Source organism: Pygocentrus nattereri, chromosome 29 (assembly GCF_015220715.1).
Source record: "Pygocentrus nattereri isolate fPygNat1 chromosome 29, fPygNat1.pri, whole genome shotgun sequence".
Lineage (NCBI taxonomy): Eukaryota > Metazoa > Chordata > Actinopteri > Characiformes > Serrasalmidae > Pygocentrus > Pygocentrus nattereri.
In genome coordinates, this window is record NC_051239.1 from 3,245,934 (window position 1) to 3,262,663 (window position 16,730).

Consider the following 16,730-nt stretch of genomic DNA (forward strand, 5'->3'; position numbering starts at 1 on the left):
ACTCACAGTTGAAGAGTACCTATGATAAAAATTACAGTCTTCTACATGCTTTGCAAGTGGGAAACCTGAAAAATCAGCAGTGTATCAAATACTTGTTCTCCCCACTGTATATATATATAGATATGTGTATTAGTGTGTGTGCCAGAATGTGTCTTCATGCAGTGTACTCCTGTGTACTCTTGTGCCATGTGCTGATGTGTGCTGCTGTGTATTGCTGTGTGCTGCTGTGTATTGCTGTGTACGGCTGTGTATTGCTGTGTACGGCTGTGTATTGCTGTGTGTTGCTGTGTACAGCTGTGTGCTGCTGTGTATTGCTGTGTACTCCTGTGTGCTGCTGTGTACGGCTGTGTGCTGCTGTGTGCTGTCGTGTATTGCTGTGTGCTGCTGTGTACTCCTGTGTGCTGCTGTGTGCTGCTGTCTACTCCTGTGTGCTGCTGTGTACGGCTGTGTGCTGTCGTGTATTGCTGTGTGTTGCTGTGTACTCCTGTGTGCTGCTGTGTACTCCTGTGTGCTGCTGTCTACTCCTGTGTGCTGCTGTCTACTCCTGTGTGCTGCTGTGTGCTGCTGTGTGCTGCTGTCTACTCCTGTGTGCTGCTGTGTACGGCTGTGTGCTGCTGTGTGCTGTCGTGTATTGCTGTGTGTTGCTGTGTACTCCTGTGTGCTGCTGTGTACGGCTGTGTGCTGTCGTGTATTGCTGTGTGCTGCTGTGTACTCCTGTGTGCTGCTGTCTACTCCTGTGTGCTGCTGTCTACTCCTGTGTGCTGCTGTCTACTCCTGTGTGCTGCTGTCTACTCCTGTGTGCTGCTGTGTACGGCTGTGTGCTGCTGTGTACGGCTGTGTGCTGCTGTGTGCTGCTGTGTGCTGCTGTCTACTCCTGTGTGCTGCTGTGTACGGCTGTGTGCTGCTGTGTGCTGTCGTGTATTGCTGTGTGTTGCTGTGTACTCCTGTGTGCTGCTGTGTGCTGCTGTGTACTCCTGTGTATTGCTGTGTGCTGCCGTGTACGGCTGTGTATTGCTGTGTGCTGCTGTGTACTCCTGTGTATTGCTGTGTGCTGCCGTGTACGGCTGTGTATTGCTGTGTGCTGCTGTGTACAGCTGTGTGCTGCTGTGTACGGCTGTGTGCTGATGTGTACGGCTGTGTATTGCTGTGTGCTGCTGTGTACGGCTGTGTGCTGATGTGTACGGCTGTGTATTGCTGTGTGCTGCTGTGTACGGCTGTGTGCTGATGTGTACGGCTGTGTATTGCTGTGTGCTGATGTGTACGGCTGTGTGCTGCTGTAAGGTGTGGAGTGTCAGTGGTTTTTATTGCTGCATGAAAAATAAGCTTTATTTATTGACTTCACGGAGACTATTGATAAACTGACCATTAGACCCAGCCCCTCCGGAACACTGCATCGTTAAACCATATATACGCCATTAGCCTGAATGCAAATATCTCACCTTGCAGGTTCTGCATCATCTCCAGCAGAACTGGAGTCAGAGTCTGACTGTAACTGTGGAAAATATCCAGGAACAGCACCTCCGTACATGGCTGGACATCCAACAGGACAGACAGGGAGAACCGGGGAGAAAAGAGGAGAAATGAGGGGAAAAGAGGAGAAGAGAGGGGAAAAGAGGAGAAAAGAGAAATGAGGGGAAAAGAGGAGAAAAGAGAAATCAGGGGAAAAGAGGAGAAATTAGGGGGTAAAAGAAAAAAATGAGGAGAAGAGAGGAGGAAAGAGGAGAAGAGAGGAGGAAAGAGTAGAAGAGAGGAAGAAACAGAAGCAGAGAGGAGGAAAGAGGAGCAGAGAGGAGAAGAGAGGAGGAAAGAGAAGAAAAGAGGAGAAGAGAGGAGGAAAGAGGAGCAGAGAGGAGGAAAGAGGAGCAGAGAGAAAAAGAGAGGAGGAAAGAGGAGCAGAGAGGAGAAGAGAGGAGGAAAGAGGAGCACAGAGAAGAGAGGAGGAAAGAGAAAAAGAGAGGAGGAAAGAGGAGCACAGAGGAGAAGAGAGGAGGAATGAGGAGTAGAGATGAGAGAGGAGGAAAGGAGCAGAGGGGAGAAGAAAGGAGGAAAGAGGAGCAGAGAGGAGGAAAGAGGAGCAGAGAGGAGAAGAGAGGAGGAAAGAGAAGAACAGATGAGGGAAGAGGAAAAATAAGGAGAAAACAAGGACAACGTTAAATCAACACTGTAGAGGTCGTTTACTCACACAAAGATGTTCTAAGCGGTTCTGTGTCACTCCGCTCAGAGTGATACCCACTAATTTGTGAAGTGTCAGTGAGGCCTGAGTGTGGGTCAGTGTTAATGGAGCAGTGGACAGCAGGGCAGGGGTCACTTAGAGGTCACATTAGCTTTACAGATCTGGCCATGGAGCTCAACACATCACTGACAACAACAGTGTTCCTCACATAATCAATACCACAAGGGAAAAATCAATGAGGTCAGTTATCGGGGCAGGAGAGGAGTGACCGCTAACGGGACAGTGCCGACCGCAGGTGAGTGGGCTGAGTGTGATCTGCATCGCTGATTGTGATGTTTAGCAGATCTGCTGTAGGAAGTGACTGTGAACCTCACAGAACCAGAGCAGAACCCTCAGCACCGTCGCGCCAGCTCACGTCTCTGCTCCCTCTGACGTCTCCAAAGTCCAGAACGCTCTGCTGTTCATTTCCAGGTTAAATGGATAAAATCCTGGATGTTCAAAGTGGTCTCAGGCCCACTAAATATTCCACAGTCCACTGTCAGTGGGATTATAACAAAGTGGAAGCGATTGGGAACGACAGCAACTCAGCCACGAAGTGGTCGGCCACGTAAAATGACAGAGCGGTCAGCGGATGCTGAGGGACATAGTGTGCAGAGGTCACCAACTTTCTGCAGAGTCAATCACTACAGACCTCCAAACTTCATGTGGTCTTCAGATCAGCTCAAGAACAGCGTAGAGAGCTTCATGGAATGGGTTTCCATGGCCGAGCAGCTGCATCCAAGCCTTACATCACCAAGCGCAGTGCAAAGCGTGGAGTGCAGTGGTGTACCTGCCTGACTGAACTGTGCCAGCTGTGAAGTTTGGTGGAAGAGGGATGATGATCTGGGGCTGTTTTCACAGGTTGGTCTAGAACCCTTAGCTCCAGTGAAGGGGAACCTTAATGCTTCAGCAGAGCAAGACATTTTGGACAGCTGTAGCTTCCAACTTTGTGGGAACAGTTTGGGGAAGAACCTTCCCTGTTCTAGCATGACTGAGCCCCAGTGACCAAAGCAGCTCCATAAAGGTCCGCTACTCATTTTCGTTTGGTCGTTTGGGTCGAGACGTTTGACTAAACTGTAAGTGCAATTGGTTCCAAAAGCACAAGTGCACTGTTCTCACAGGGGTTGTACAAATCTACAATGTTTAGGGGTTCTAGCTCAAAAACTGTGATACCAAAAAAGTGTTTAATAATAAAACAAATAACGTTCAGTTGGTGATTTATTGCAATGGACACTGATATAAAGAAACTCATTAATTCTAACAGGTTCTTGCCTAAAATGACCACAAAACACAAAATGATAGAATACATTTAAAAAATCTGTTTTTTCAAACTTTGCATTTCCTGACCTTCTGCTGGAAGGAGAGGAGCGGTGAAGGCTGAGCATGATGGACAGGTTCCTATCTCACTCTGAGGAGTTTCTCTGTCTGAATGAGAAGAAAAGCTTTAAACGGTCTCAGTGAGACGCCGCAATCTCCCTGCTCTCCAAACAGAAGATAAACAAATGCTGTTCCTGAATAACCTGCAAGGAGAATCATGGCGTCACGGCTGGAGAATGCAAGACGGACTGAGCCGAGCAGATACCACCAGAACAAATCAGCTGCAAACAGAGAAGATACTTCAAAAAACCCGCTCCAAATCAAACACGCCAGAGGGGAACAAGCAAACGCTGGAGAACGTGCTGGAGAGAATCTGTAGTGAGAGTGTCAGAGAGCCTCTTAGAGAACCTGACTTTGTGTGTGATGGTGACCGTGATGGAGAGTATATGTTGGAAAGCATGCTGGGAAGCACGACGGAGAACATGTTGAAGAACGTACTGGAGAATATGTTAGAGTGCGTGTCGGAGAGCGGGTTAAACAGCATGTGTTGGAGTGTGTGTGTCGGAGAGCGTGTGTCGGAGAGTGTGTCGGAGAGCGTGTGTCGGAGAGTGTGTTGGAGAGCGTGTGTCACTCACCCTCAGACTGTACTTCCATGAATCCCCTCCAGTCTCTTCCACGGCTAAAGAAGAAGAAAACAGAGGATCGATCAGCTTCACTCACTGAGGTGACGTTACAGCCTGAACAGGTCGGGATCCACCAGCTGTGAAGACGCTGAGGAGTCACTGCGTCTCCTGCTGTTTAAACTCATCATCCATCAAACTATTCCCTCAACATCCTCCCTGAACTGATCAGCTCCGACTCTCAATCTGCTCTCATTACGCTCAACAGAACCAGACACACCTGCAGATCTTCTGGTACCGTCACGTTTTCTCTCCACATATTAACAACACACTGTTTAATTAATAGAACAGACTCAGATTAAACGCACAGACTCAGAATAGACTCAGATTAAAGGAACGGGTTCAGATTAACGGCACAGACTCAGATTAATGGCACAGACTCAGATTAACGGTACAGGATCAGAATAATAGAACAGACTCAGATTAAAGGAACAGGTTCAGATTAACGGTATAGGTTAAGATTAATGGTACAGACTCAGATTAACGGTACAGGATCAGAATAATAGAACAGACTCAGATTAAAGGAACGGGTTCAGATTAACGGTACAGGATCAGAATAATGGCACAGACTCAGATTAACGGTACAGGATCAGAATAATGGCAAAGACTCAGATTAAAGGAACGGGTTCAGATTAACGGTATAGGTTAAGATTAATGGTACAGGTTCCGATTATTAGAACAGACTGAGAATAACAGTACAAACTCAGGTGAATGGTACAGATTCAGATTCCCATTAACATAATAGGTTAAGATTAATGGTACAGGTTCAGATTAACGGTACAGATTCAGATTAACGGTAGCTTCAAATTAATGGTACATGATGAGGATTAAAAAATAACAGCACAATGAAAATAAAATTACTAAAATAAATTCTGATGGAGTTTCTTTTGTCCTATTGCTTTAACACAATGCACCGCTTTATAAACAGGCGGATGAGATTAATTGTGACTAAAATAATGTGATTCATCACAGTTGCTCGTTTATACCACCTGACACCTTTCATTTAGATCAATGGATGCATCAATAAAACAGTCAATAGATTCATCGGTTAATAAATGATCGTTCAGCTCTTCAAGATCTGACTGGGTTCCTGAATAGTCCCAGGAACACAGAACTTGGTTCTCAGTGTGTTTATAAAGCAGGAGGTCAACAGGAGATCAGAGGAACCTGCTTTAAGGTTTTAAAGCCTCTCTGAGCCGCAGGTCACAGCTGAGCGAGGAACGGTCTGGCCTTCAGTCAGAAACGCCCCGATGCTCCAACTCATCTCAAACTGAATTAGCATCAACTCCACATTTCAGGAGCTGGTTTAACCTCTCAGGCAGCAGCACGACGCCTCCTCACCGTGACAGGAGAACGAGGAGCTTCACTGAACTTCATCTCCGTCACGCCTCTCACTGACCTTCACGCTGATTCAGAGAAAAGCTGTACAGCATAAATCACTGCACATAAACAGAGCGGCTCCACTGAAACAACTGATAATGATCAATACGAGGCTTCTGGGAGCAGCTATCAGAGTAAAGTGGGCGTGTCTTACGCTATGAACACACCCACCCTCAAACAGTCACATTAACATTTAATAACTGCGTCTATTTAAGCATAACGTCACGTTAACGATGAAGTTACATTAACGTTTAACAGCTGGACCAAACTAATAATCAGGTCACGTGATATTTTAAATAGCATTAACGATTATGTCACGTTAGTAACTGCATCACGTTGGATCTACTAAATGACCTCACGTCAACGTTCACATCGAATCAACGACTATGGCAAACTAACTTCCGTCACACTAACCTTCGTGTGTTTCTCACGATCACGTCACTTCAACACTTCTACCATGAACATTTACGCCACTTTAACAATCACGATGCATCGACCTTTACAACACGTTAACGATCATGTGACTTCACAGCTGCGCTCCATTAACTTCTACTCTTCGCGCCGAAAGCTTCACGTCAGCGTTTACATCACGGTAACTTTCACGTCGACGTACCGAAGCCCTCGGGATCCTCCTCCCACATGACCAGCTCCTCCTCCGTCAGCAGGAAATACTTGGACACGAGTCTCTTAGCGATCTCAGTCAGCGTCGGGTGGGTGAAGAACGCCGTTTTAATCTTATGAGCTTCCAGAACTTCAGGTTTACTGTCTGTAACAAACGCATCAACACACACAGCCACTGAGATTACAACAGCATAAACCTCAGATTAACATCACATACAGTCACTGTACAGTGAGATTACAACAGCATGAACCTCAGATTAACATCACATACAGTCACTGTACAGTGAGATTAAAACAGCATAAACCTCAGATTAACATCACATACAGTCACTGTACAGTGAGATTAAAACAGCATGGACCTCAGATTAACATCACATACAGTCACTGTACAGTGAGATTAAAACAGCATGGACCTCAGATTAACATCACATACAGTCACTGTACAGTGAGATTAAAACAGCATAGACTGCAGATTAACAAACACCACATACAGTCACTGTACAGTGAGATTACAGTAAAATGCTGTAACTAACAATTAGTTGGTTTTGTGTGTTTGCATTATAATCTTTACTGACAGTGAAAACGCTGAAGTAGGTGAAATTTGTAGTAATATTTCAAATTTAAAAAATCCAAATTTTAACTTCAGTAATAAAACTAATTTACATAATATTATAGTTCAAACGTTGGAGATCAACGTTTCTGATAACGTGTAACCAGGATGTTGGCAGATAAATGTATGAAATGATTCAAATACACTCGTCTGACCCACCGTAAATATATAATTAGCATAAACAATGATAAATAATTACTAATTATTAGTGGGAATAATTATCAATAATTAGCATACATTATTACCAACAATTATTATTAAAATTTACCAAAAATTTGAACAAATTAATTACCAATAATTAGTGTAAATAATAACAAATAATTAGTAATCTACATAAACTCCTGTCAGATGAACAGAGGCTGCATCAATTCATGATGAACAAATATCCAAAACACTCCATATCTCTATAAGTGGTGATAAGATGGGGACACAGAAGGTAAACACACCCTCGATGTTCTTGTCGGGTCTGTAGGCCTCGTTCTTCACGATGCTCTTGATGAGGTTCATGCACTGGACGATGAACCTCTCGAACAGCAGACCATCTCCCGCCGCTGTGAATACGAAGCTGACCGAGAACTCCAGACAGCGCTGGATCAGAGGGATGAACGGGAAAGGGTGGTACTCCAGGAAGTCCAGCAGCTATACCACAAGAAACAAACAAACAAATAAACAAACAAACCTGTTTAATTACTGTTAAAATCGGTATTATACTCTACATTAATGAGCAGGCAGATCGGTATTATACTCTACGTTAATGAGCAGATCGGTATTATACTCTACGTTAATGAGCAGGCAGATCGGTATTATACTCTACGTTAATGAGCAGATCGGTATTATACTCTACGTTAATGAGATCAGTATTATACTCTACGTTAATGAGCAGATCGGTATTATACTCTACATTAATGAGATCGGTATTATACTCTACGTTAATGAGCAGATCAGTATTATACTCTACGTTAATGAGATCAGTATTATACTCTACGTTAATGAGCAGATCGGTATTATACTCTACGTTAATGAGATCAGTATTATACTCTACGTTAATGAGCAGATCAGTATTATACTCTACGTTAATGAGATCAGTATTATACTCTACGTTAATGAGCAGATCGGTATTATACTCTACGTTAATGAGATCAGTATTATACTCTACGTTAATGAGCAGATCGGTATTATACTCTACGTTAATGAGATCAGTATTATACTCTACGTTAATGAGCAGATCAGTATTATACTCTACGTTAATGAGATCAGTATTATACTCTACGTTAATGAGATCAGTATTATACTCTACGTTAATGAGCAGATCAGTATTATACTCTACATTAATGAGATCGGTATTATACTCTACGTTAATGAGATCAGTATTATACTCTACGTTAATGAGCAGATCGGTATTATACTCTACATTAATGAGATCGGTATTATACTCTACGTTAATGAGATCAGTATTATACTCTACGTTAATGAGCAGATCAGTATTATACTCTACGTTAATGAGATCAGTATTATACTCTACGTTAATGAGCAGATCGGTATTATACTCTACATTAATGAGCAGGCAGATCGGTATTATACTCTACGTTAATGAGCAGATCGGTATTATACTCTACGTTAATGAGATCAGTATTATACTCTACGTTAATGAGCAGATCAGTATTATACTCTACGTTAATGAGATCAGTATTATACTCTACGTTAATGAGCAGATCGGTATTATACTCTACATTAATGAGCAGGCAGATCAGTATTATTCTCTACGTTAATGAGCAGATCAGTATTATACTCTACGTTAATGAGATCAGTATTATACTCTACGTTAATGAGCAGATCGGTATTATACTCTACATTAATGAGATCGGTATTATACTCTACATTAATGAGATCGGTATTATACTCTACGTTAATGAGCAGATCAGTATTATACTCTACGTTAATGAGATCAGTATTATACTCTACGTTAATGAGCAGATCGGTATTATACTCTACGTTAATGAGCAGATCGGTATTATACTCTACGTTAATGAGCAGATCGGTATTATACTCTACATTAATGAGATCAGTATTATTCTCTACGTTAATGAGCAGATCAGTATTATACTCTACGTTAATGAGATCAGTATTATACTCTACGTTAATGAGCAGATCGGTATTATACTCTACATTAATGAGATCAGTATTATTCTCTACGTTAATGAGCAGATCGGTATTATACTCTACGTTAATGAGATCAGTATTATACTCTACGTTAATGAGCAGATCGGTATTATACTCTACATTAATGAGCAGGCAGATCAGTATTATTCTCTACGTTAATGAGCAGATCAGTATTATACTCTACGTTAATGAGATCAGTATTATACTCTACGTTAATGAGCAGATCGGTATTATACTCTACATTAATGAGATCGGTATTATACTCTACATTAATGAGATCGGTATTATACTCTACGTTAATGAGCAGATCAGTATTATACTCTACGTTAATGAGATCAGTATTATACTCTACGTTAATGAGCAGATCGGTATTATACTCTACGTTAATGAGCAGATCGGTATTATACTCTACATTAATGAGATCAGTATTATTCTCTACGTTAATGAGCAGATCGGTATTATACTCTACGTTAATGAGATCAGTATTATACTCTACGTTAATGAGCAGATCGGTATTATACTCTACATTAATGAGATCAGTATTATTCTCTACGTTAATGAGCAGATCAGTATTATACTCTACGTTAATGAGATCAGTATTATACTCTACGTTAATGAGCAGATCGGTATTATACTCTACATTAATGAGATCAGTATTATTCTCTACGTTAATGAGCAGATCGGTATTATACTCTACGTTAATGAGATCAGTATTATACTCTACGTTAATGAGCAGATCAGTATTATATTCTATGTTTGTTTGATGCATGTAAAGACATTTCTACTCAGTTCAAAATCAAAACCTGTGGTCATTTTAGACATAAAGGGTCATGAAGTGCTGTGCAGAGCTTGCAATGGTCTTGGAAGAGATATCAGCTCCCCATTACTGGTACTCGCTAGCCTTTGTCAACACGGGCCCAAGTTCCATTATTCAAGCTCTTCTTGACAAAGCCCGTGAAGTGGGTTATGTGGGAGCAATTAATGCAAGAATTAATGCACCCGCAGGGTCTGCACTGCACTGCACAATGTTTTTCAAACACACCAGTGGCCGTGATCCCTAATATGAAGAGCGCTTCTTTAAGACTGAATGTACTACTGTCACACTGCCAACATTGCACTGGTCTGGCCGTGGAATGTGTGGCACTGTATGCAAATTACAGCCCGACATACAACCGCTCCATCGCGGGCGCACAGTGCCTCACGTTTCCACTTCAAAAGAGCCAAAACACAGCTGGAATGACGTGGGTGCCTCTGTCACTGGCTGTGAAAAGGCTTGCAAATGGCGCGAGTATTCCCCGGGAGTTCAACATTCCACTGCACGCTTTTCGCATGCAACTAAATTGAGTTACACATGCAACTCCACATGTGCACCTCGCCAGCTCTGTACAGAAAGATTCATGAGACATTTTCTCCCTCACTGAAAGTGAGGCTGCTAGGCTGAGTACTGTTCCTAAAAACCTGTGGTCGAAAGGCGAGGCTGATGTCGGCCTCGTTAAAGGTGTTCTTCCTATTTCTGTTACACCCAAGTCTTCGTTTCGACCACATCAGAGACAGTATCCACTCAAGCCTGAAGCAGGGGCTGGCATAGCTCCAATCATTGTTGATTTGTTAAAATCAGGGGTATTAATTGAATGCCCTGACTCCCCATGTAACACACCACTGTTTCCTGTTAAAAAGGCAACAACATCCTCTGGGTGGAGGACAGTCCAAGATTTACAAGCTGTAAATAAAGCTGTGATTCCTCGCGCACCCACGGTGCCCGATCCACAGACGCTTTTGAATGGTCTACTCCCAGATAACACATTTTTCACAGTGGTGGACATCAGTAATGCTTTCTTTTCTATTCCAGTGCAGTCCAGTGGACTGACACGGTTGCCCTTCTCCATTTCTTAGCGGAGAACGGCCACAAAGCCAGGTAAGACAAATTACAACTTTGCAAAAAGCAAGTAAAGTATTTGGGCGATATTCTCTCTCATAAAGGCAGACACATTGATGAAGCCCGAAAAACTGCTATCCTCCAAGCACCTAAGCCACAAACTAAGCATCAAATGATATCTTTTCTGGGTATGACCAACTACTGTCGGAGTTGGATCGCTAATTATGCTGAACTAACAGCCCCCGATCTCATTTGCTCACAGCCCTTGGCTGCACATGACTCTACTGTGTGGACACCCGAGGCGGAGGGCGCATTTGTTTCAGTTGGGTCTCCCAAATTACTCAAACTTTTTTCAGATTGTAGGAATGGCTTCATGACTCCTGTCATGACACAAACGCATGGACAGAAGGCGCGCCCTGTAGCCCTCTATTCTTCTACATTAGACCCTGTAGCCAGGGCCTTGCCGCCCTGTGTGCAGGCAGTTGTGGCTGCTTCTCTTGCAGTTCAAGCTTCGGCTTCAGTGTTATTGTTTCACAGTTTAGTTTTGATGCATGCAGTTTCTGTTATTCTCTTACAGAACAAAATTTCTTATCTCTGTCCTTCTAGACATCTGTCATGCACGACCACCCTGCTCTCGCCACCCCATTTCACCATTGAAAGATGCACAGGCCTAAACCCCTCAACACTTACGCCGAATGCCTCTGAAGACACTCCGCATAACTGTTTGGCTCAAATTGCTGAAAGTGTGTTGCCTCGTGTTGTTCTCATGGATCAGCCCTTAGCCAATAGTGACATTACCACGTTTGTGGATGGTTCTAGCAGCAAACTCCCCGATGGCACAAATGTTACTGGGTTTGCTGTTGTCACCCTTGACAAAACACTTAAGTCTGGCAAATTGCCCAGCCATCTCTCTGCTCAAGCAGCAGAGCTAATCGCTCTAACAGGGGCATGCAAACTTGGGGCCAACCAATCTGTTACGATTTGCATTTTCCACAATCCATACCTTTGCCCAACAATGCAAGAACCGAGGTATGACCACCTCTTCGGGTAAAAGTATTAATGACAAAGATCTTATTCACAATTTATTAGATTCCATCCAACTGCCTAAACAGCTTGCTGTTTGTAAATGTGCTGCACACACACGCGCACTAGATCCTGTTTCCAGAGGTAATCACAGGGAAGATGAAGAAGCGAAACGGGCTGCACTCGGCAGCTCGCCCGCATCCCTCCTCTTCTCCGAGACACACACACAACTGGATGAGGAGGTCTTGGCAGAGATGCTAAGAGTTTCCCCTACTTTAGAAAAACAGCAGTGGCCGAAGTATGGGGCGAAACTTAATGACTAACATCCACTGTTGACCCCAAGGGAAGCCCATCCTTCCAAAAAAACTTATTTAGTTATGCTGCTCTATTGAGCCATGGCCCTTGCCATGTCTCAACAGGGGGGTGGTGCATACCATAAATCAAGTATTCACAGCCTATGGGTTCACAAATTACTCAGAAAATTTCTGCTTAGTGTGTGAGATCTGTGCAAGAAACAACCCACAGGGAAATTTCAGACCTAAAAGAGGCAAGTTTCCAAACCACAGTAGCCCTTTCAGCACATATGTATGGATTTCATAGAATTGAATACATGTGAATGGAAGAAGTATTTCCTAGTAATTACAGACGCACTCACAAAATGGGTTGAAATATTTCCCTGTGCTAATCCAGGTGCATTGGACTGTGGCAAAGGCATTGGTGAAATAAATAATCCCCAGGTACGGAATACCTCAGAGAACATATAGTGATAATGGCGAATCTTGTCGCGCATGTGGGTAAAGCATTACACATAGAACTAAAGAATCATTGTGCTTACCACGCCCAATCAGCAGGTTTGGTAGAAAGACACAATGGCACTATAAAGGCTAAACTCCGAAAGACAACAGAAGAGACAGGAAAAAATTGGGTCTACTGTCTCCCACTAGTAACATTTGAACATGCACATAATTCCAGGTGAAAATGGGTTCATTCCTCAATTTAGATCCTTATTAAAGGGGAGTGAAGAAGCAGAAGAGAATTTGGCCGACTATATGAACATGTTGAATAAACTGAATTTTCTCTCTGTTAAAAATCCTCCTATACAGGTCGAAGGGGAACAGATGCAGAAGTCGAACCTGGTGACTGGGTCTTCATAAAGGTCATAAAAAGAAGTCCTGGGCAGACCCACGGTGGGAGGGACCATTCTAAGTGCTGCTAACAACCCCCACAGCTGTAAAAATAGCTGAACGTCCCTCCTGGATTCATCTCTCTCACTGTAAGAAGGTACGAGAACTCTCTGACCACGAAATAAATCTGACCATGGCCAGACTGGCACTGTACTGCTTAATTATTATCACCTACGGGCTCTTTGTTGTGAAAGGTGTTCACTATGCCGCCTGGTGTTCTAGCCTTACACGGAAATTACACCTGCTTCTAGGTCCTCTGGTTGGAAGAATGCCACAACGCTTCCCTGGTGTGCATATACCACTGACATCACCACCAACGCTGGTGGTTGCCAGTCTGAGTGGTTCACCAACCATACAATCGCACGCGCTGATTTGTGGTGGCTATGTGGGGACAGGACGCTGAGGGCGGTGCTGCCCCAGTCCTGGCAGGGCTCCTGTGCCTTGGTACAGCTCCTTATGCCCTTTCACATTCTCCCCACCGCGGCCTTCTCCACACTGCCTGGGAAGCTCAAACACCACCACCGTCAGAAACGCGATGTTTCAGCACCGTGAGCGTTTGATAACTCCATTTATACAGATGCAATAGGGGTCCTTAGAGGTGTTCGAGATAAGTTTAAGGCTAAAAACCAGATTGCTGCAGGGTTTGAATACATTTTTCCGTGGCCAACTAAAAATAAAAATGTAGATTGGGTTAATTACTACAACAAGCTACGATTCATTAATCACAGCCAGGACACTTTAAAAGCTGTCCATGAACAGCTGCAGGCTACATCACTTATGGCATGGCAAAATAGGATTGCTCTGGATATGCCATTAGCAGAAAGAGGTGGTGTGTGATAAAATGTTCAGTGATTTCTGTTGTACTTTCATTCCCAACAACACTTCTCCTGATGGTAGTTTTACCAGAGCTCTCCAAGGTTTGGAAACTTTGTCCAAGGAAATGCACGATAATGCTGGTATCGATAACCCCTTAACCTCCCTACTCTAATCATGGTTTGGGAAGTGGGGTGCACTTGTCTTTTCTGTTTTAGTTTCCACTGCAGTAGCAGCAGCTCTCATCACCACCTGTGGATGCTGTCTCATCCCCTGCACAATAGGCCTCATCCTGCGCCTCATCGACTCTGCCATCAAGTAAGTCATGCTGTATGAGACCATTACAACAGAGGAGCCTGGTTAGGAGGCCATGTTACCACTGGAGAGATCCAGCGCCGTGGCACCAGTGGAAGAAATTGAAGAACCCAATTTTTAAATAAAAGACAGTAATAGAGAATGGCCAATGAAGCAGCCTGCGAAAACCTAGCGGAGTACAGGCTGTGGAAAATACACCCCAGACTGTGAAAATGGAAAAAATTGTCTGTTGTGGTGTAAAAAAACCCAACCTGAGTCCAAAAAGAGTTTTGCCAGTTTATTGGGAAAAAACGCTGGACAGAACAGTTTTTATGATAATGACTCCTAGTTATTCCTAATACCAATATTACTGCTATTAATATTAGTAGTATAATCACTTGTAGGTAGTCTGACCTGAGGAGGATGGGTCCCCCCTGGTTCCTCCCAAGGTTTCTTCCTCAGTTCTGAGGGAGTTTTTCCTTGCCACTGTTGCCCCTGGCTTGCCCGGCAGGGGGTTTTTACATTTTGTACATTCTTGTTAAAACTTTGTCTTTTCTGGAATTCTGTGAAGCTCCTTTGTGACAACATCCATTGCAAAAAGCACTATACAAATAAATTTGATTTGATACAATGAAGACCATCAGGACCCACTTTCCCTCGCCCGGATTAGGGTTACCAGGGCCTCACCCTGGCTGAGAGATACCAACAAGATATAGTTCCCCTGTACGTTGGGGTTTTCTCCGGTGGACGCGAGGGTTATTTAGATTTAGATAGATATAGATTTGTTACCATGTATTTTGGACACCAGGGTGAAGGCAGGAGCGGAGCTGTCAAATGATCACCACCTAGTGGTGGGTTGGATCAGATTGCAGGTGATAATACCGGACAGACCTGGCAGACCCAAACGTGTTGTGAGGGTTTGTTGGGAACGTCTGGCAGAGGAACTACTTAATACTAGAAAGATCTTCAATTCCCACATCCGACAGAGCTTCGACTGCATACCAAGGTCGGCTGGTGACATCAAGTCTGAGTGGGCCCTGTTCTGTGCCCCCATTGTCGATGCAGTGGATTGGAGCTGTGGCCGCAAGGTTGTAGGTGCCTGTTGTGGCGGCAATCCCCAAACCTGCTGGTGGACACCTCGGGTAAAGGAAGCCGTCAAGCTGAAGAAAGAGTCCTATCGGGCCTGGTTGGCTTGTGGGACACTAGAGGCAAAAGATGTGTACCGAAGGACCAAGCAGGTCACAGCTTCTGCAGTTGCTGAGGCAAAAACTCTGGTGTGGGAGGAGTTTGGTGAGGCCATGGGGAAGGACTATGGACAGGCACCAAGAAGGTTCTGGCAAACAGTCAGACAGCCAGGAAAGGAAAGCGGCTCCCGGCCAACACTGTATACAGTGGGATCTTCTCAACCCCACCAACTATCCTTCCCTAGAGGAGGCAGAGCTTGGAGGTCTGTTTGAGGGTCCGTCCATCACTCGGGCAGAGGTAGTCAAGGTGGTTGGAAAACTCCTTGGTGGCAGAGCACCGGGGGTGGATGAGATCCGCCCGGAATTCCTGAGAGCTCTGGATGTTGTAGGGCTGTCTTGGCTGACGCCTCTGCAACATCGCGTGGACATCTGGGGTGGTCCCCCTGGAATGGCAGACTGGAGTGGTGATCCCTCTGTTTAAGAAAGGGGACCGGAGAGTGTGTTTCAACTATTGGGAGTAAGGTCTATGCAGGGGTACTGGAAAAGAGAGTCCGACCAATAGTCAAACCTCAGCTACAAGAGGAACAATGCGGCTTTCGGCCAGGTCGTGGAACACTGGACCAGCTTTTTATCCTCACCAGGGTCCTGGAGGGTGTGTGGGAGTTTGCCCAACCAGTAGACATGTATTTTGTGGATTTGGAGAAGGCATTGGACTGTGTCCCTCTGGGGATTCTGTGGGGAATGCTCCGGGAGTACAGGGTGAGGGGCTCGTTGTTATGGGCCATTCAGTCCCTGTACAAATGGAGCAGTAGCTTGGTTCGTATAGCCGGGCAGTAAGTCAGATTGGTTTCCAGTTACGGTTGGGCTCCGCCAGGGCTGTCCGTTGTCACCGATTCTGTTCGTAACTTTTATGGACAGAATTTCTCGGAACAGCCAAGTGGCGGAGGGTGTCCAGTATGGTGGCCTCAAGATTTCACGTCAGCTTTTTGCGGATGATGTGGTCCTGTTGGCATCATCATGCCGCGACCTCCAGCTCTCTCTGGACCAGTTTGCAGCTGAGTGTAAAGTGGCTGGGATGAAAATCAGCACCTCTAAATCTGAGTCCATGGTCCTCAGTTAGAAAAGGGTGGAATGCTCTGTCCAGGTCGGGAGTGAATTCTTGCCCCAAGTGGAGGAGTTTAAATATCTCGGGATTTTGTTCACGAGTGAAGGAAGGACGAAGCGAGAGGCTGACAGGCGGATTGGTGCGGCGTCTGCAGTAATGCGGACCCTATGCCGGTCCGTCATGGTGGAGAGAGAGCTGAGCCAGAAGGTGAAACTGTCAATTTACTGGTCAATCTACGTTCCGGCTCTCACCTATGGTTATAAGCTTTAGG

The 16,730-nt window shown here is 44.5% G+C and overlaps 1 protein-coding gene across 2 annotated transcripts in view; it reads right to left on the reverse strand.

Annotated features, from left to right (window-relative positions):
* The window catches only part of ipo11 (importin 11), a 123,111-nt gene that overhangs the window by 81,603 nt on the left and 24,778 nt on the right, over positions 1-16,730 (reverse strand). For both annotated transcript variants that reach the window (XM_037536187.1, XM_037536188.1), the window contains exons 10-13: positions 7,267-7,459; positions 6,203-6,355; positions 4,165-4,208; positions 1,440-1,530 (exon numbers count right to left, since the gene is read on the reverse strand). In XM_037536187.1, the coding sequence (XP_037392084.1) occupies positions 1,440-1,530; positions 4,165-4,208; positions 6,203-6,355; positions 7,267-7,459 (481 nt within the window). The remainder of the gene's footprint in view (positions 1-1,439; positions 1,531-4,164; positions 4,209-6,202; positions 6,356-7,266; positions 7,460-16,730) is intronic.